The 18,811-nt window shown below is 38.1% G+C and overlaps 1 protein-coding gene and 1 long non-coding RNA gene across 3 annotated transcripts; one reads left to right on the top strand and one right to left on the bottom strand.

The window, feature by feature from the left end:
- Positions 1–207: 207 nt before the first annotated feature.
- Positions 208–4,618, bottom strand: LOC125245886 (gastrula zinc finger protein XlCGF8.2DB-like). The gene is made up of 3 exons (XM_048156707.1): positions 4,567–4,618; positions 3,845–3,977; positions 208–1,044 (listed from the first exon to the last, which is right to left on the bottom strand). Exons 2-3 carry the CDS (start codon positions 3,927–3,929, stop codon positions 251–253), a joined length of 879 nt encoding a protein of 292 aa, XP_048012664.1. The 5' UTR covers positions 3,930–3,977; positions 4,567–4,618; the 3' UTR covers positions 208–250.
- Positions 4,619–7,238: 2,620 nt separating this feature from the next.
- Positions 7,239–11,114, top strand: LOC125245936. Of its 2 annotated transcripts, XR_007179628.1 has the most exons (4): positions 7,239–7,289; positions 7,784–9,167; positions 9,333–9,460; positions 10,533–11,114. It is a non-coding gene; the product is annotated as an uncharacterized LOC125245936 (long non-coding RNA). The 2 variants fall into 2 exon arrangements; XR_007179627.1 differs by having other exon boundaries at positions 9,333–11,114.
- Positions 11,115–18,811: the final 7,697 nt, after the last annotated feature.

The following is an 18,811-nucleotide window of genomic DNA, read 5'->3' on the forward strand; positions in this document are numbered from 1 at the left end:
GTTTATCGCGTTTTGGAACCAAACTCTTCATATCTATATAAAATGATGCATCAACAAAATAAGCTCTAGCTGTTTTGGTGACTAGTGTTCCAGTAATAGCATAGCACTCTACGATCGGCAGAAGAATTCAAGCAGTCTTAGATTTCACCGGAAGTACGTCATGCACTGCTGTGCATAGAGGCCATTTTCATTTGAAACTGAACACCCTTTAAGTACAATTTTTTTAGTACTCTTTTCATCACAGCACAGATCATTTAAGTGTCTTTCTGGAATGAGTCTGCAAATGATGTTTTAGGTCTCTTTTATATGTGAAACCCTTCTCACACTGAGGGCAGGTAAAAGGCTTTTCTCCAGTGTGAATTCTCATGTGAACCCCAAGGTTTGATTTGCTTGAGCAAGTCTTTCCACAGCGAAAGCAAGTGAAAAGCTTCTCTCCAATGTGGGTTTTTACGTGATTGATAAGTTGATTGCTGTCTGCGAAACTCATTCCACAACGATGACATATAAAACTGTTATCTCTTGAATGAATCTTCTTGTGGTTTTTAAGGATTACTTTACTTCTTAAACTCTTTCCACACTGATCACAATTAAATGGCTTCTCTACAGTGTGAATCTTCATGTGGGAATTAATGTTTCCTTTATGTGAGAAACTCTTTCCACACTGAAGGCAGGTGTAGGGCTTCTCTCCATTGTGAATTCTCATGTGAGTCTTAAGATTTTCTTTTCGTGAGAATCTATTTCCACACAGATTGCAGGTGAAAGAGTTTTCTCCATTATGAATTTTCATGTGGACATTAAGGTTTCCTTTTTGAGTGAAACTTTTTCCACACTGTTGGCAGGTGAAAGGCTTCTCTCCATTGTGAATCCTCATGTGGACTCTAAAGCTTGCTTTTCGAGTGAAGCCTTGTCCACACTGTCTACAAATGAAAGAACTTCCGGTTTTTGTCTTTGAGGAACTAAAATATTTTCCCCCAGTTATGAAATCCTGATCTTTCACTTCAGTTTTGATCAGTTCTTGACTCTCCTCTTTCAGCTGCATCTGATCTAAAGCAAAAAAAAAAAAAAAAAAAAGAAGTTAACCCTAGTAAACCAACAGACATCAAAACCAACATCACTGTCACGGGTGGTGTATATAAGTAGCGCACGAAGACAAAGGAAACAGTCTTTAATATTAAACTAAGTCAAGAAGGAAAATGGGTCACACACACCTCACACACACACACCTCAACATTAATGCAGACTGGACAAAGGAACGCAGGAATCACAGGACTATAAATACTATATTTTGCCTTCAGAATTGCCTTTATTCTTCATGGCATAGATTCAACAAGGTGCTAGAAACACTCCTCAGGGAATTGTACATATTGACATGATGCAAATCTCCTGTTCCACCACATCCCAAAAACACTCTATTGGATTGAGATTTGATGACTGGAGGGCATTTGAGTATAGTGTTATAGTACAGTGTTGGGCCGTCAGAGAGAGAACTGATTGGCTGTTCAGTATAGCAAACAAGTCAGTTCACGAGAATATAAGCAAAGGTTATGAAAGCAAGCAAATAATTCATGACGGCACAGACAGAAAATGTTCTCATTTTACACCATTTTACCTGAGCACTCGAATGCGTGAACATTTTCATAATAACGAGCAGAGTGGAATAAAGAACATGATCAGCATGATTGATATTCAAAACGGTAAGCAAGCGCTGCTATGTTTATGGTTTGTATATACACAGTCTTAGTTTCGCTTTCCCTTTTTGAATGACAAATATAGACAAATATATCTACTTAAATAAACAGTTATTTCCTTTATACGCAGGTGCAGAACACGCATGGTAGTTGACAGTCGGCTGAAGTTCTTTCGATTCAAGCACATATTTTTTGCCAATTTGAGGCGAAAACACCGTCGGCTTTCATTGCCGCTAGTTCTTTGACGTTGGGTTGGTGTGTCCCGGCCATAGGGTGCGTTCACACTTGTAGTTCGGTTCGTTTGGTTCATTTGGTCCAGACCAAAGAAGAAAAAAAAAACATTTAGTCCTGGTCCAGTTAGCGTTCAGACTGGCAATTTTATCACCGAACCAACAGATACCGAACCTTTAGGCATAGGGATACATTCACAATGCGATTGTTCGGATTTTATGACGTATGAAACGGAACTTACCGAACATCCAAAACAATGCTGTGTGCTGAGGTAAATGCGCTCGTTGTGTGTGCGTAGCCTGCATGTGATGGTATTTTGGCCAGCTGGGAACTCATGAAGAGCTTATAAAATGTGTAAAGTAGTCAAAACAGCGGCGGGAATCCATCCGTCACACACACAAATGATCTGCTGCGTGGAGACACGCGTCTGAGGCCTGTGATGGGCAAACTCGCGACTATGATGAGAAAAACCGACATGCGTGAGGATTCTGTACTTTTTAGGGTCTCGTCTTCCTGTTTTTGGTTCGGTTACATGTCTTTGGTCCGTGTTGCGTTCATTTATCATTCGAACCGCAACCAGAGTTCGTTTGGAAGTGGACCGAGACCCATCTTTTCAGCGGTCTCGGTCCACTTGTTTGGTGTGCACCAGGGTTCAGATGGCAGCGTTCACATATGTTCAAATGAACCGCACTATCCGAGCAATCGCACCAGGGTTCGTTTTAATCGACCCAAACATGACAAGTGTGAACGCACCCTTAAAGTGCACTGCAAGTGGCTATAGTGAATGTAACCAGCTATTTAAATGTGTGAGCAACAAGCTCATTGGCTGCAGATGTAACATGGACCAATCAGCTTGTGGCAAGTAGTTGACGCTGTAATTATCATCAGCTTGCGTTATGGACCCATCAGCCTGCACCATCTAGGGTTTCATGACTGAACTATGTATACTTGTCTGACTTCCAAAAACTGCTACTATAGCATCTTGATCCAGTATTCATATACAATCCAAAAACAAAGTACTGTACAGTGTTTCCTTTACTCTTTGCTTTAAAATTACTGTCTATATTGGGTAATATTTTATGTATTTGAGGTCTGAGATGTGGCAAACAGTATTGCCAGAACATCTCCCAAGCATTTAAGGTGTTCTGTAGCTGGATGGATTAATCCACATAGCTCTCTACGTTTACTCCCTATATCTGAGCCGCTGAAGACGAGGTGGATTCATTTTGTTTTTTGAAGAAAATGCTCACTCAACTCTACCGAGATTCGTTTATGTCTGCGTGAATCATTTCACACCGGACTGCTTTGTGAACAAATATCAATACAAAGGGACAATACAAAACAGGTTGTGCTAAAACGTTGTTACTCAAGGATTTACAAGTAAAAACTGTTCGTGATCCAGCTTACAGTCTTCAGAGTGATACTGGATACGGCAGTAATGAAGGTGAGAGCACATTATTACAGTTCAAAACAACAAACTGGTGTTTACAAGTCACTGGTTTGATACAGAGAGCACTTCTGATAATGAGGAGAAGAAAACACTTAGTGACCACCAATGTAACATTGATCACTCACATTTCATGGTTTGCTTTATGAAAAAATAAATACTTTTGTTTACTGCATTAAGTGATAGAAATGAATGGCTTTCATTGTTCTCAATTCAGAAGTTGACATTGGGTTTAATGTGTCACAATTTCATTGTGTTATTATTTTTCCTGTGACATCATGTCATAATAACGAATGCCCAATGTGAAAGTAGGATCTTCTCATGTTCATTTGAAGGCAGCATTATTTGTCTGGTCATGTGATCTCAACATGTCTGTCCACGTGACAGACCCGCTTCATGTCAAATAAACAATTTCTGTAGAGCTGGACATTTTAATAAAGATCAAATGACTGAGTTCAGTTTTGAGAATGAAACCAACCTGTTTGTTCCTCAGTATCTTCTTGTTTCAGACTGAATACTTCTTCAATCTTCAAGTCTTCACTCTCCTCTTTAATTAACTCCATCTTTACAATAGTGTCACATGGATTTCAGTCGCTTCACCAGGAGTTTTTCTGTGTTTAAACAATTTGACATGATTAAGATGAGAATAATTAACAGAAAGAAAAATAAATCTAAACTAAAGTGAGTCAACTGTTCAGTAGTAAGTGCACTAGTAATAGAGTCAGAGTGAGAGTTAATAAATGACCTAATTTGACCTAAATCAAAACTAGAAATCAAAATTAGATTACACAGATATTTCATATTTAATTATGATTTAACGTTATATTTGGTATGTCATAATGATTATATAATAGATAATACTCTCATGAAAACATCTGCAGTTGGTTTGTTACAATTGTTCTCGTTGCATTTACAATGTTTTGACCAGCAGGTCTTATCGTCGTGTGGTGATTCGAGCGATTCGAATCAGTGAATCATTTTTTCAAATCAATTTGGTTCAATTCACTCGGAGTTTTGAAAGCTCCGTTTCTCCATCACTATTTCATCCTGTTTTATGATAAACTTATCCACGATATAGTGAGCGAAATATTACAGTGTTACTTTCAATGATAAATTAATCATTTTGAATTGGTTGTAAGAACTATAAAATTGATCGAGCTGTTTATATCGCTGTAAATACGTATTTTTAAAAACACAAACCTTTCTTCAGCCTATTCACAACAAATGCAGGATCGCAGCACAGGTTTATGACGTCATATTATCAGACTAAAATAAAAGTCCTGTTCACACGCTAAAATTCGCACAGAATGTATGTATAAACATTATATTGTATGTGTATATATATATATATATATATATATATATTAAAAAACCTTTTCTGTTACTTAAGTGGATGCGCTTTCCTCAAAATATCATTCATTATTAATATTAGAATTCAACTTGTGAAAATTACATTGAAATAATGTTTGCATTTTTTCCATTTTTTAAGTTAAACTTAAAATATATTTATTTTATTTATTTATTTATTTTAAAATCTTTAAACTTTATGTAAAAAAAATGTGTCCTGTGTTTTCATGTCATTACCACAATGGTGCGTGTTTTAGTCCATTGAACCCCTACATTTTTGATCAGGAAATATTCCTGTCCCTCTCTCTCATTGCCTCTTTTTCATAGTAGATAGGTACCATCATTTTGAGGTAAATGTGTTCAAAAGTCTGAAAACGTCACTACCAAACACCTTTTTTCTGCAATTAAGCAAACTTTTTGGATTATGGATTATTCCATAATGTTATTTTTGGATTTTGGATTATTCCATAAAATTTAGTTTTTATGTGTGTACAACCGTGCTCGCTAACCATGTTAACATCATTGTTACTTGTAATGTTATTGTATAAAATTAATTTATTGTTGTCACTACTAAAACATGTCATCATTGTTTTGGCAGCGACAAAAGGGAACACAATCGTTTACTTGGGGGAAATAAACTAAATTTTACTACAGAATTTAATGATTAATGTAATGATTAACTGGATTATCACTATTTGTTTTTTACCTTTTGTCTGTGATGCTCTTGGTGCTTCTGCCTCATTCCTTTAAAGGTGCTAAGGTTCTTTTTGTCGACTGAGTTTTTGAAATGAGCGCATGGGTAAGAACAGCTCCCCTCCTTCACAGCTCATTTAGAGGGAACGCCTCCCAAAACTCGTGCACGAGAGTGTTTAACACCGGCATTCGCTGTGTTATTAAGCCGGGCACACATTTAATGACTAGCTAAAACATTCTGACTGAGCTCAACACACAGCGATTGTTTCCTGCTCCTGAAGCAGATTTATATACTTTCACATGGAATTTGAACACCGACTGTAATCACAGACTGAAAGCAACTGGCTCTGACTGGACGTGTTTAAGCACGATCAGTCATAAGTATCAATTTACATTCATAATCGGCCTTACAATCGTTAAGTGTGTGCGCGACTTAAAGCCGCGCACACACTTAGTGGATTCATTATGTCGGACTCACCACAGGTAACTCATAATCTGCAGTTGTTACTCCTGTCTCCTGACAAAAACATTGCATGTGGCGCCTGTGGAGTGTTACTGGAGCGCACAGCCGCGCATCTCTCACATGGATCGTCATGGCAGTGATTGACAAGCCAGAGGGCCAATCGTTTACGCGATGATCGCGTAAACGATTGGCTGATGTTTTTAAGGCCCTACCTCGTGCACAGGTGATGTATATTAATATTATTACTTTCAGTGCACCTAATAAATAGTCTTTTATCAGTTAGTAAAGACAGTTTCAAGTAATATAGCAAAAATTTATAAAACAAAACATCCTCTTTAGCACCTTTAATTCAGTTCATGATCATCAACACCTGAGTTAGTGTGAATGCAACACATGAGGTGTGACTTCCCCTGATCTCTATGATAATGAGGGCTGTAGTTATGCTGATTGAATTAGAGCTGGTGAAACTTATTATGCTTACATGCTTACTTAAGTATGCTTACATCCTTTGCATACTTTAAGGTGGTGATCGAGTGCTTTGTCTTCACCTGTAAGGACGGCTTCCTAAAATGTATATAAAACTCCCGTGTTTCACTGCTTTAGTCAGACCTGATGACTGCAGCACCACATGATCTCAATAAACAATCCAGCTGAAGATTAACTGAATCTCCTGAGATTCCTACACATGTAACTGGATATTGTAGGTATGTTATTATTGTTTCTAATAAACTGGTTATTGAGTCTTGTATCTAGAAACGGAACACCATTTACTCACATTTTCTGACAACTGAAGAAACTGAACAGGTACAGCTTTAATCAGTGAACAATATTCCTTTATACTGCAAAAATGTATTTAAATTTTCCTCATTTAAAAGAACATTAGTAACAAAATCAAAGAACTTTCCATCAAATCCTTATAGAGGACAGATTTGTAACTTTTTAGTATTATGGGGAGTAAAATTATATTTGTAAATACATTTCCAACAGAAAAGGAAGTTTAATAGGTATAATATAGTCACATTTCAGTACCAATTCCAGACGGGTCATTTTAATAAAGATAATCTGTTAAAATGTAAACCAAAATGTTTTCTCTCTTCACAAATTGATCTACACAAGTTTCAAATATTTTTTTCTAATCCTTTGTAATATGATAAACAAGTACAATGGAATATCACAAATGCTCTGTAGTTGGAATTATTAATTAAGAGTCCAAACACTTAGATATAAACCCTCAGTGTTATTGATTACTTTTTTGGGTCTGTGAAAGGGGTTGAAAGTTTTTATTTATATAATAATAATAATAATAATAATAATAATTTCTATGTATTTTCCATATGTACATTTTTATGACTTTTATTTTGGTCTGATAGTATGATGTCATAAGCCTGCGCCGCGCTGTCTGTGATTCGGCTGAGGAAAGGTTTGTATTTAAAGTATTTATTAACTGTTTAGAAAATGTATAGCTAACTATGAAATTAATTTATTTTTGAATATAACGCCGTAATGCAGTACATAATAACATTAATGATCGTTAGTTTTGTCAGTAAAGCGCATCTACACTTGAGTAAACAGAAAAGGTGTGTCTCATTTCAGTCCCTATAACGTGAATGAGTTTAATAATGAACACGAATTTGGTCACTGGAAAGTAGTGATGAGAGAAACGGAGAAACTGACTTAAATGAATCAAGTCTTATAAATATAAATTATAGGTAATGTAATATTAAATGTATGTATATTTTACTTTCTTTTAATAATATGTAGTTAATCAGGTTTAAGGCTATTAACTGTCACTCTGAATGATTCCCTTTACAGTGTGCTGAGTACTGAACTGGGGAGGTGATTGAGACCTGTTTAGTGATTTTTGTTTGGATTCATTTTTCTTTCTGTTAATAATTCTCATCTTAATCATGACAGAGTGTTCAAACAAAGAGGAGAGTGAAGGCATGAAGATTGAAGAAGTATTCAGTGTGAAACAAGAAGATACAGAGGAACAAACAAAGATGACTTTTATTAAAGAGGAGAGTGAAGCTGTGAAGATTGAAGAAACATTTGGAGTGGAAGAAGAAGATACTGAGGAACAAACAACGATGGCATTTATTAAAGAGGAGAGTGAAGACCTGAAGATTGAAGAGGTATTCAGTCTGAAACATGAAGATACTGAGGAACAAACAAAGATGGCATTTATGAAAGAAGAGAGTGAAGAAGACACGAAGATTGAAGAAACATTTAGTGTAAAACAAGAAGACACTGAGGAACAAACAAAGATGATATTAATGGGCTCGGTCCACAAGATGGCGCCTGTAAACTTATGGGATGGAAGTGTGTGCATACTTAGTTCCAGTTGTAATAACACTGTGAGGGAAGAGGAGAAAAAAACAAATATGAGCGAGTTTAAAGTAAAAAATAAACTAACCTATCAGCGACAGGAGAGAAGATCATCACTACATTGCTGCGTACCTCAATGCGCTAATTCATCTCGTTACAACGGCAAGATAAGCTTTCATTTGTTCCCGATTGACTCTGAAGTTCGGGCTCAGTGGTTGGCCAAAATTCGCAGGGACCACTTCAGTCCTACAAGAAACACTAGAGTGTGTAGTGTACATTTCCAACGTGATGATTTTATTTTGACTACTAAGGGACTAAGAAAACTTAAAAAGGGAACTGTCCCTTCTATTTTTGCATGGAATCACGATCATAGACAGTGAATGTTTGGGAGATTCTTTTTCAAGGAAAGTCTGTTCACTCGGCATCCATATTTGCAACGCCTCCAGGCAGCTATTTGGGGCATCCAAGACCAAGCCTTATATATTTGAATAGGGGAATCCTGAAATCTCAAACTGCTTGGTGAACTCTCAATTGAACAGCATATTTCAAATCAGCAACAACATCTGACATGAACTGTCCCATGAATGTTGTTTCTTATGCTTAAATAGCAATGAAAAAGCCTTCAGGCTAGATGAGCCAATGCGCACGTGCAGTCCTAAGTGGGAGTCTCAGGTTTCTCTGGGAACCGGAGCTTCTAACGGCAGCTGCAGTGATGCAACGACTTTACCAATCAGCGATTGGCGTTGGTCTTTCTATATCTATAGTCTTTGGTGAAACTCAAAAATGGCACCTGCTCATGACTACTGTCAATCCAGCAACATCAGCAATGGCAAGTAAACTGACCATAAGTTATGAGGAATTGAAGAATAAAGTGGAGGAAGTAACAACATCAGCTAACAACTGTGCAGTTGCAGTCCCGTTTTGGGTCGCAATGCATCGCTGGAGATGACAAGAATATTCGTTTTTACACCAGGTTGGTTCCTTATGTTGTTGGAATTACAACATTTTTCAGTTTGTCAGTAGGCTATGTTGACAGCTTTCATCTATCACTGTGTGGGTCTGCATGTAAAAACTTAACATTATCTGTTATTAATCTTATGATTATGACCATATCTCATAGCTATAATTTTATTCTTAGGTTTGCCTCATACAAGCATTTCTTGGCTTTTTGGCAACTGGTGGAGCCTGCTGCGAAAAATAAGATGATGCAGATCACCAGGACAAAGACCTGCCAGCTTTGAGGAACTGACCCAACCAAAAGCAATGGTATGGAAGTAAATGGTGGTAAAATAGTGGGTAAAGGCCTGTTCACACCAAGAAAGATAACTATATTTGCGCCCATACCAACGAACAATAACGGTATGTTTATTCGAAACTCATGCGCTTGCAGTTTCAAAATGTTTTTGCTGTTCTTGTTGCATTTACACAGCTTTAACCAGCAGATGTCCTCAGCATGCTATGTTTGAGTGAATAGCTAGTGTAACCAATATAGTTTAACAGTGAATTTAGCTGACAAAGTCAATATAGTGGACTAAAAACAACGCCTAGTCTTTCTCACTGCAACCTCGAAGGAAGCAAGACGATGTTGTCGAAACTAGATACCTGAGGTAATTATATGTTACACTGTTTGTTTTCCATATATATTCATTCTCTTTAAAGTATCCTTGAAAAGGGGGTTTGACTTGTCAAACAGTGGTGGCTTTTTCTGGACCTCTGCGATTCTCAGCCGGTTTAAATGCGCAAGCCCTTAAATTATAATGGATTCTGATTGGCTGTCAGTGTTTTATCGTTCAACCGCTGGAAAAAAATAGTTCTGAAAGTGATCCCAACGATATCGTTTCTCTATATCATTATTGTTGTAGCCATGGTGTGAACAGTGCCATCCTTTTATATTTAGAACGATTTATATAATATCTTTATCGTTATTGTTTTTAGTGTGATATGTTCTTAACATTTTACAAAGAAAGTTACATATGTCATTATTAGTTACTGCAACATGGAATAAATAAACAACCATCAAAACTGGTCAGTTCAGTACCTCAGTTGTGACATATCAGACACATATTGCCAATTGCTCTGATTGTGCTTCATCTGCCATAATGGCGTACATCTTTGATTCTGACATTTCTGACTATTGTTGCAGTCACTTTTTGTGAACAGCAAGTGATCATCTCATTTTGACTTTGACTAAGTAGTGTTTGATGAGGGTTTGTACCTCTGCAAAAATGGATCAAACTGGGTCAATAAAGACATAAACTTTAGGAAGTTACCCTTATTATCGCTGTCCTTAATTTCATCGTGACCTCTAAACGGTATCCCTTGTTTACCCAACATGCAGGTCACAGCTACAGCCACACATACTCCCTTTGACGTATCTCCTCTACATTTTCTGCTTCTATCAGACAGATGGAGTACAATCAAAGAGTATTGAACTACCGTCTCTCTATGGCACGACGAGAATGCATTTTTCAGGTCGACAATATGCTTGGAGCCAGACAAGGTGGTGAAGATAACAATGGCATTCCCTGTGCATCCACAGCTTGCTCTAAAGAGCGCAGGTCCGAGGCATATACACCCAGCCTTTGCAGATTGAGAGAACACTGACCGCAACATGGTTGATTGAGTCTGGAAGAATCATGGGATGGGGGCTTTTCAGCCGATGGAGCATAGAAGAGAGTGCAATAATTTAACAGTAACAGCAAAAATGATATGAAATATTCTGTGGGACTATTTTGTTTCACCAGCAGGTTGCATTTCTTGGCAGGAGCAACACATTTAGAAAAGTACAGATGTCAAGATATTACATTTTTTTGTGTAGCATTTTTTGTGTTTTGTCTGTAAATACATCCTTTTTGTTGTGTGTATTGCATTGCCTTTTGATGTTGAAAGTTCTATATCAATAAAGATGTGGTTCAGTTATTGACCTGTTGTTGATCCTACATCTTCAGTTAATGTCTTGTAAAGTTCAAGATACTGTGATGTACAAGACACTTTTTCACACTTAAAGTATATTCCGCACATTACTGTGCAGCTTCCAACTTGTTTCTTTTCTTTTCAAATGTGTTTACAAGACCAACAGTGCAGGAACGGAAAGAATAAAAAATAATCCGCATGTTGTACAAAAATGTAATTAAATCAGTGACCTACAATACTGCATTCGCAGGGATACCACCCTGGTCTTAATGTTCTCAACAGTTGTCAGCACTGCCTTTAGGCCCTGAAACTGCTGGGCGGCACATGATGAAGACAATGTGACCAGAAAAATCCAGCAAGAATAATTTTTAACCTGTTCGGAATTACCAGCTATCTGCCCCTATTTCCAGGGAAAAACACCTAACATACCCAAAATGAATTGGGTATAACCCCTCAACCATTAGGCCTAGATGCATATTTCTGGTCCATCAAAAGCTAAGGAATATGAATCCATTATAAATGAACCTATTTATGTTGCCATTACAGAGTAAATGGAGATGCAATAAAAGAAAATATGATATTTTCATCCTCACCTACTGTAGTATAAAATCTCAATTTCAAAAGCAATATCACTGTTGTAATCTCAATCCTGGAAATTATACTGCAACTGAATATCTTCTACTTCACCTTGACTAAAACTGCAACTGTAAATTTGATGAAAAACTAAAATACAACAATTATGATACAATTTATAACAGTAATACCCATGCGGTGTCCATGTTTTGGCCATGCTTACTGTTTACATGTTGACTGTTTACTGTGGCCCCCTGGGAGGTAACTTTTTTTTTTTTTTTTTTTCAGAACACTATTTATTTATATACAATCATGTCGCAAATAACATACATCTCCCAAAAACATTGAAATATTAATACATACAATGAATATTGATCAATATTCCTAAAACCAACGCCTTCCCTATAACTTGGGTAGTTTTTTCCCGTAAGTAGATGGGCATGACATACAAAACTTTTTGGCAAAACAGCAATGAAGTTACCAGCAACATTTTTTCAAAGTTTAATGTCCATCCCAATGGCCCAGGAGTCAAGAGATATTAGCCAGTATGACAAAGAAGTCACAAAATCTTCCTTTACAGTTAGCATGGATTTCCTTGATTTAAGGCATGCACACAATGAAAACGAGAATAAGTGTAGATGTTGAGAGTATATCATAGTTTTATGCTTATATAATATGTAAATGCAGAAAACTGAGGTCACGAGTGAGAATATGGAAAAAGAGTTATAAATGTGATTGTTTTGTTATTGGATGAGGGACAGAGATAAGGGAGTGGAATGCATGCATTTGAAGACTTGAGGTGGCAGCTGAGGTTAGGTTAAGGTAGAAGAAAGTGTAGTGATAAGGATCAGGAGGAGATTACATGAACAGAGAGGAGGATCATGAACAGAGCAGGAAGCTAATCAAGTGGCACCATAGGCTATTCACCACAATCATCGATACTTCCTTTGAATCATATGATTATGACAGACATCCCATGAGTCCATACGAATACTTCAAACAGTATGTTGCTCTTCGATCTGATGTCTGACAGCACCAACATCTTGGCATGCAAAGTGGCACACAGTTTCAAACCCACCAGTTCAGGGGAAATCAGAAACACCTGCTTGGTTTTAATATTATTTTAAGGCAGAATTAAATGAACTACTCAGCATTGTATTCGCGTACCCTCTTTGCTCAGTCATAACTTACTTAATCACTTAATTATCTCATTAACTTTCACTCTGCTTCGTTTCCTATATAGAGAGGGAAGATATGTAATCTGAGCAGAGTTGATTTAACTCTTGGCATTTTCATCACACCTATACACAGCAAAATCCCCAGAGTCTCCATGTACTGGGAAGCTGGGATGGACAGTGGTAATTTTCGAATTCCAGCTTCGGTCACATTTGCATTTAGTCAACAATTTGGAGAGGCTGGCAGAGAACAATGATGTGTTTTATAAGATATGTCCTCTCTATGAGGGCATGTGCAGAAATGCTTGGATCTTCCACTAGAGGAAAATCTGTGTTGATGAACAAATGGTGCCATTTCGTGGATCTCTCTCTGTCAAGCAATACGTAAAAGGCAAGCCACACCCTTGGGGGGTGAAAATATACTTACTGTGTGGGAAAAGTGGCATGGCCTATGATTTCCTGCTGCACCATGGAGCTACAATGGAAGTGTCGGAGCAGTTTAAGACACAGCTAGGACTTGGAGCTTGAGTGGTGTACCATCTCAGCCAGCGCATTATAGAGGCCAACCACAAGTTGTATTTTGACAGTTATTTCACAACGTACAATCTTCTGGAGCTGTTGGCTGAGAAGAAAATTAATGCCGCGAGAACAGCAAGGGTCTGTCGCTTTGCCAACCCTCCTCTACAGTCTGACAAAGTGATGGCAAAAATGCCGCGAGGAAGCTGCGATGAAGCTGTAAGCCATGATGGTAAGGTTCACCAACTTTGTTGGTGTCGACACAATGGATGAAGTGCAGCGGTGGGATAAAAAGCAGGGAAGATTTTTGAAGGTGTCCTGTCCGGAGTTGGTCAAGCTGTACAATGAAGCATTGGGAGATGTTGACCTCAATCAAACTTGTTAGTCTGTACCACACAGAAATTCGGTCAAGAAAGTGGACCCTGAGAATGATTACACATGCTTTTGATCTAGTTGTGGTCAACAGTTGGTTAGACTACAGGCTGAATGCCAAGAGGGTCAATCTCCAGACAAAAAAACACCCTGGATCTGCTCCATTTCAAGATGAATGTGGCCCAGTGTCTGGTGAGCGTCCATAAACCAGTCACTGCAAAACGTGGAAGACCCAGTATGTCTCCAGAGCCACAACCGCATGCCCACAGACCACGAGTTCAGGATGCAAGGCCTCTACCTGAAGTGTAGTATGATATGGTTGACCACATGCTGAATTATGATGATAAGACAGAGGCCACCAGATGCAACTGATAAAATCCATGGTACCGGATACATACATTTTGAACCCCCTTTTCACACCTGCTTCTTGGTTGCAGAAGAGGAGGCTTAGATGATGTGATGTACATCGTTTATAGTTATCTTTGGCAGATCTTGCAAACACATTGTATAAAATGTAATATTCCGTCATACCTAATGCGACTGGGGGAAACAGGAAGTGCTAATGCACACACTCGCTAGACAGGAAATGCAACATGGCCGCCATATGCAACTAGCCCATTAACAGAAGTGGGTTGAGTAGCCAAAAATTTTACTCAATTACAAGTAAAGGTAGGGGAGACTGGGGGCAATTGTAACACACTCAATTCTTCCAATCAGGAACAAGCTAGAGTGACGACACTTATTCTACACATGCTCAGTAGGATTCTTTCTCTGCATGTGGAAAAGGAGCGTGGTAATTTCACCTCAGCAGAAGTTTTCATCAAAATACTGATTTTGAGGTATGAAAGTTACTTTTTGGATGTACAATATTTTTCTTCTGCTGTCTAAAGTTTAGGTGACTGAATTTTAAACTTATATAAGTTTTATCTCTAGGTTATTGATAAAAAAATTAACATGAACAACCTATGTTAATATAGGTGTGGCTAGCTAGCATAAAAGATTTTATCATGGCTGGAACAACTGCCCCCAAACCACATGGCCTAATGTAAGCACCTTGTTTGTTTGTGTTGACATATTTTCTGTTTGAAAATGAACATAAAACTACATTTAAAAAGGGTGGATTAAAATAAATGTTTGTTCTAGTATGAACATAAATTATCAATTAGCCTGGCATACATTGTTTGTATGTTGCAACAACGGCCCGGTCCTGCAGATTTACCTTGTACAACATCAGGAAGATTAGACCCTTCCTATCGGAGCATTCCACACAAACTCTTGTCCAAGCTCTTGTTCTATCCAGACTGGACTATTGTAATGCTCTCTTGGCTGGCCTTCCAGCATGCACTCTCAAGCCTCTACAACTGATCCAGAATGCTGCAGCAGGACTGGTCTTCAACGAACCAAAGAGAGCGCACGTCACTCCTCTCTTCATCAGTCTGCTTTGGCTGCCAGTAGCTGCTCGCATCCAATTCAAGGCTCTGATGTTTGCCTACAGAACGACCGCTGGCTCTGCACCGCTATATCTTAACTCACTACTTCAGACTTATGCGCCCTCCAGAAACTTGCGTTCAGCAAATGAACGGTGCCTTGTGGTGCCATCACAAAGGGGCACAAAATCACTCTCACGGACCTTCTCCGGGTCTGTTCCTGGCTGGTGGAACGACCTGCCACGCTCTATCCGAGCAGCTGAATCTTTAGCCATTTTCAAAAAAATGCTAAAGATGTATCTTTTTCGTCAGCACTTGACCCAGTAATAGTAGCACTTACCTTGATTTCTATTTTCCTTCCATCTATTTGTGTATTTATAAAAAAAATAATAATAATAATAATAATAAAAAAATTCCTTGCTACAAGCACTTTACTGTCATAACTGTGACTTCACACAGCACTTATGTACTGTTGTTCTCATGTTGATTTGACTGATTCTACTATTCCATTTGTAAGTCGCTTTGGATAAAAGCGTCTGCTAAATGACTAAATGTAAATGTAAATGTATAAAATGTGTTTTATATGTGTTTGACAGAAAGTGTGAATATTATGTGTCTGCAAAAGCAAAGTTCCTTTCATTGTCCATTTGTCGTATAGTGGATTTAAAGTGGATTGCATAATGGCTCATTTCTAAGTTAGATTTATGGTACAGTATGGTACAGAATTATTTCATTTCGATAGTCAGAAGTTGAGAATGGTACCAAAATACCGAACTATATTGTACCACTTTTTTGGGACCCTTCCATTGGCATAACTAGCACAGTAGTCTGGTATCTAAGGGCAGGCTAGACTTACTGCAGAATGTTGATTGGATTTGCAGAGAACTGTCACTTGCGTGTGCTTTTTCAGCTGTGTTTTTCCTTGCAGCCAGCAGCCTTTGCTCAAACTTGTCTTGTGACAAACCAACACATGCCGAGAAGCAAGAACAAGATCTGCTGTATGTCCTCCATTGTTGTTTACTGTGTCTTCTTCTTTGAGTGAAAATAATGTCGATCACTACACCACATCTACCAAGTAAGGATAGCCTACTATGCCTTGATTCAGGCCCAGGAAGACAGATGGGGACTCCAGCCACAATCACTGTTTGAGACTGCAGCCAGTGAAGTTGCACAGGGAAAGTGCAGTGAGGGCAGCAGCATGGCATTTATCATGTGACTTTATATCGCTCTGGGGTCTGAGGATTTTTGGGGCCCTGGAGAAGTTTTGACATGCCCTGACATTTGTGCTTTTTTCAGTTGTTCATAAACATATACATGACAAAAGTGTCATTACACTGTATTCAGCACAAACTAGGCTACAATAATATGTGAGGAACATGTATGTACATGTTTGTGTTTTTGAAGGAATAACGTTTATGCGCGGTTATTGAAAAAACAAAAAAATTAAGTCACTGAAATAAAGCCAAAAAATATATATTAAATCTGTGTTCACAAGACTTCTGGGTATTGGAGGTTGTAGACTAGAGTTTTTGCTTCAGAATGATGTAAAAATTATACTGCCTACTCGTTCATTTATAACAATATAGAGATTTAAATTTTGTAAGACACTTTTTGTCAAGAAACACAGTATGCGTGGAGGCGTGAATCATCATGAATAATGGGTGATTCTCACCTCAGAAGACAAAAGAATCACATAATAATGACCTGAAATGACTTGCATAATAATGAGCTCTTTCAGTCAGGTAGGCTGTGAAAAAACCCTCTGTGATCATGTCTCAAGCTCATCATGGTGTATATCAAACATACAGAAAAAACAGCAATACTGTGAAATATTATTACAATTTAAAATAATGGTATTTTATTATATACTTTAAAATATAATGTATTTCTGTGATGTAAAGTGTCTGAACAATTATGCTACCTCTATGGCATTTCATATAGCCTTTTAGCTTAAAAGCATGCACATTTTGAGAAATATTGATGGATTCTCATATGTTTGTCAATTTTCTATACAGAGGAGTAATATTTATTCAATATTTATTGTCATCACTATGAACGCTGGATACTGTGTTTTCAATTCATACTTGCAGCCGGAGGGCGCTCTGTGCACCTTTAGTCCACAAATTCATCTAAAGAAGAACAACCATGTGACTCTCCAGGAACTAACAGAGGCCAGAGATCGCTATAACATCCAGATAAACACTTTTCAAGACAATAAATACACAATTGAGACGATGTATGCATGTGTTGCCTCAGAATTTGTGTCTGAATAGCGCTCTTTCCGTGGGTGTGGCCGCATTAGTGGATAATGAGCTGAATCACGGACTTCTGACATGACTTTCTTCTTTCATACAGATTACATAAACACAGAATTTTTGTTTTCAATTTGACTTGCATGATTTAAAACCTGACATTTCAACGTTTTTTTAGACATAAGTCTATTTTTTTGTGATTAGTATTCACTAAGTTACAGTTCATTTTCTGAGAACTATCAGATTGGACTTCCTTCAGAGGGAGATGAGAGATCACGCATCATATTAGTTTTCTTTATTTTACAAAAAGCAGAAGATTTTGTGTTTTTACTCTGAGTGTACACAAATAAAAGAAGACATTCTATAGTTTCAATTGATATATTACTTATGTCTCTATGACAAGAAATGACAGAGTATTTTAAGTCTGTTTTGCTGCAATGTGAAAAAAATCCTGCACCTCAGGGAGTTAAGAAGGTGAGGTCAACAGTGAGTGAGGGCACACCTCAAGATACCGGCCAGCCAGTAAAGTGTTCACGGCTGAGCAGGAGACCATATTGTCTACCTCCATATTGAGTAACTCCTCGGGGCTGCTGACTTATATTATGGTTTAAGTTCCAAAGAGGTTAGATAATAAGATTGCTGAATTCATTATGTTCCATGGTTATTTGTGTAGAATCAACAGTTTATTTTAATTTATGTTGTTCTACTGAAGCCTATACATATATTTACATTTAATTTACACAAATGCTTTAATATAGGTTTGCACATTTACCTATGAGCTGGCAAAGGCTCACAACTGTCATGGGATGAGCATGGATTGGCGGGGGCTGACTGGTTAGAGGGTTTCCTGAAAAGGCACCCAAGCCTTTCCCTGAAGACAGCCACAAGGCAGCCTAGGGCAGCAAGCTTTAATAAAACCAATGTGTCCATATTTTTCAACAGTCTGGCAGAGGTATTTCAAAAACACCATTTCACTGCCAGGGATATCTGGAATATGGATGAGACAGGGGTCACGACTGTCCAGAAACCGGAGAAGGTTCTTGCCAGAAGAGGACAAAAGCAAGTGGGGGCAGTAATGTCTGGAGAGCATGGAACACTTGTCACTGTGGCATGTGCAGTGTATGCACTGGGGAATGCAATCCTTCCACATTTTGTGTTCCCCATGGTAAACTTCCACCCTAATTTCATCAGGCATGGCCCCCCGGTTGTATAGGAACAGCAAACAAATCGGGATGAATGCAAGACAAAGATTTTCTAGAGTTCTTGTGCCACTTCCAAACCCATACAAGAGCCTCTGCAACACTGACTGATCTGGCTGATCCTCGATAGTCATCACTCCTATATGTCTTTGCGAGGAATTGACTTTTGTCGGGGATCTGGTATTATTCT

The sequence above is a fragment of the Megalobrama amblycephala genome, linkage group LG14 (assembly GCF_018812025.1).
Source record: "Megalobrama amblycephala isolate DHTTF-2021 linkage group LG14, ASM1881202v1, whole genome shotgun sequence".
Taxonomy (NCBI): Eukaryota; Metazoa; Chordata; class Actinopteri; order Cypriniformes; family Xenocyprididae; genus Megalobrama; species Megalobrama amblycephala.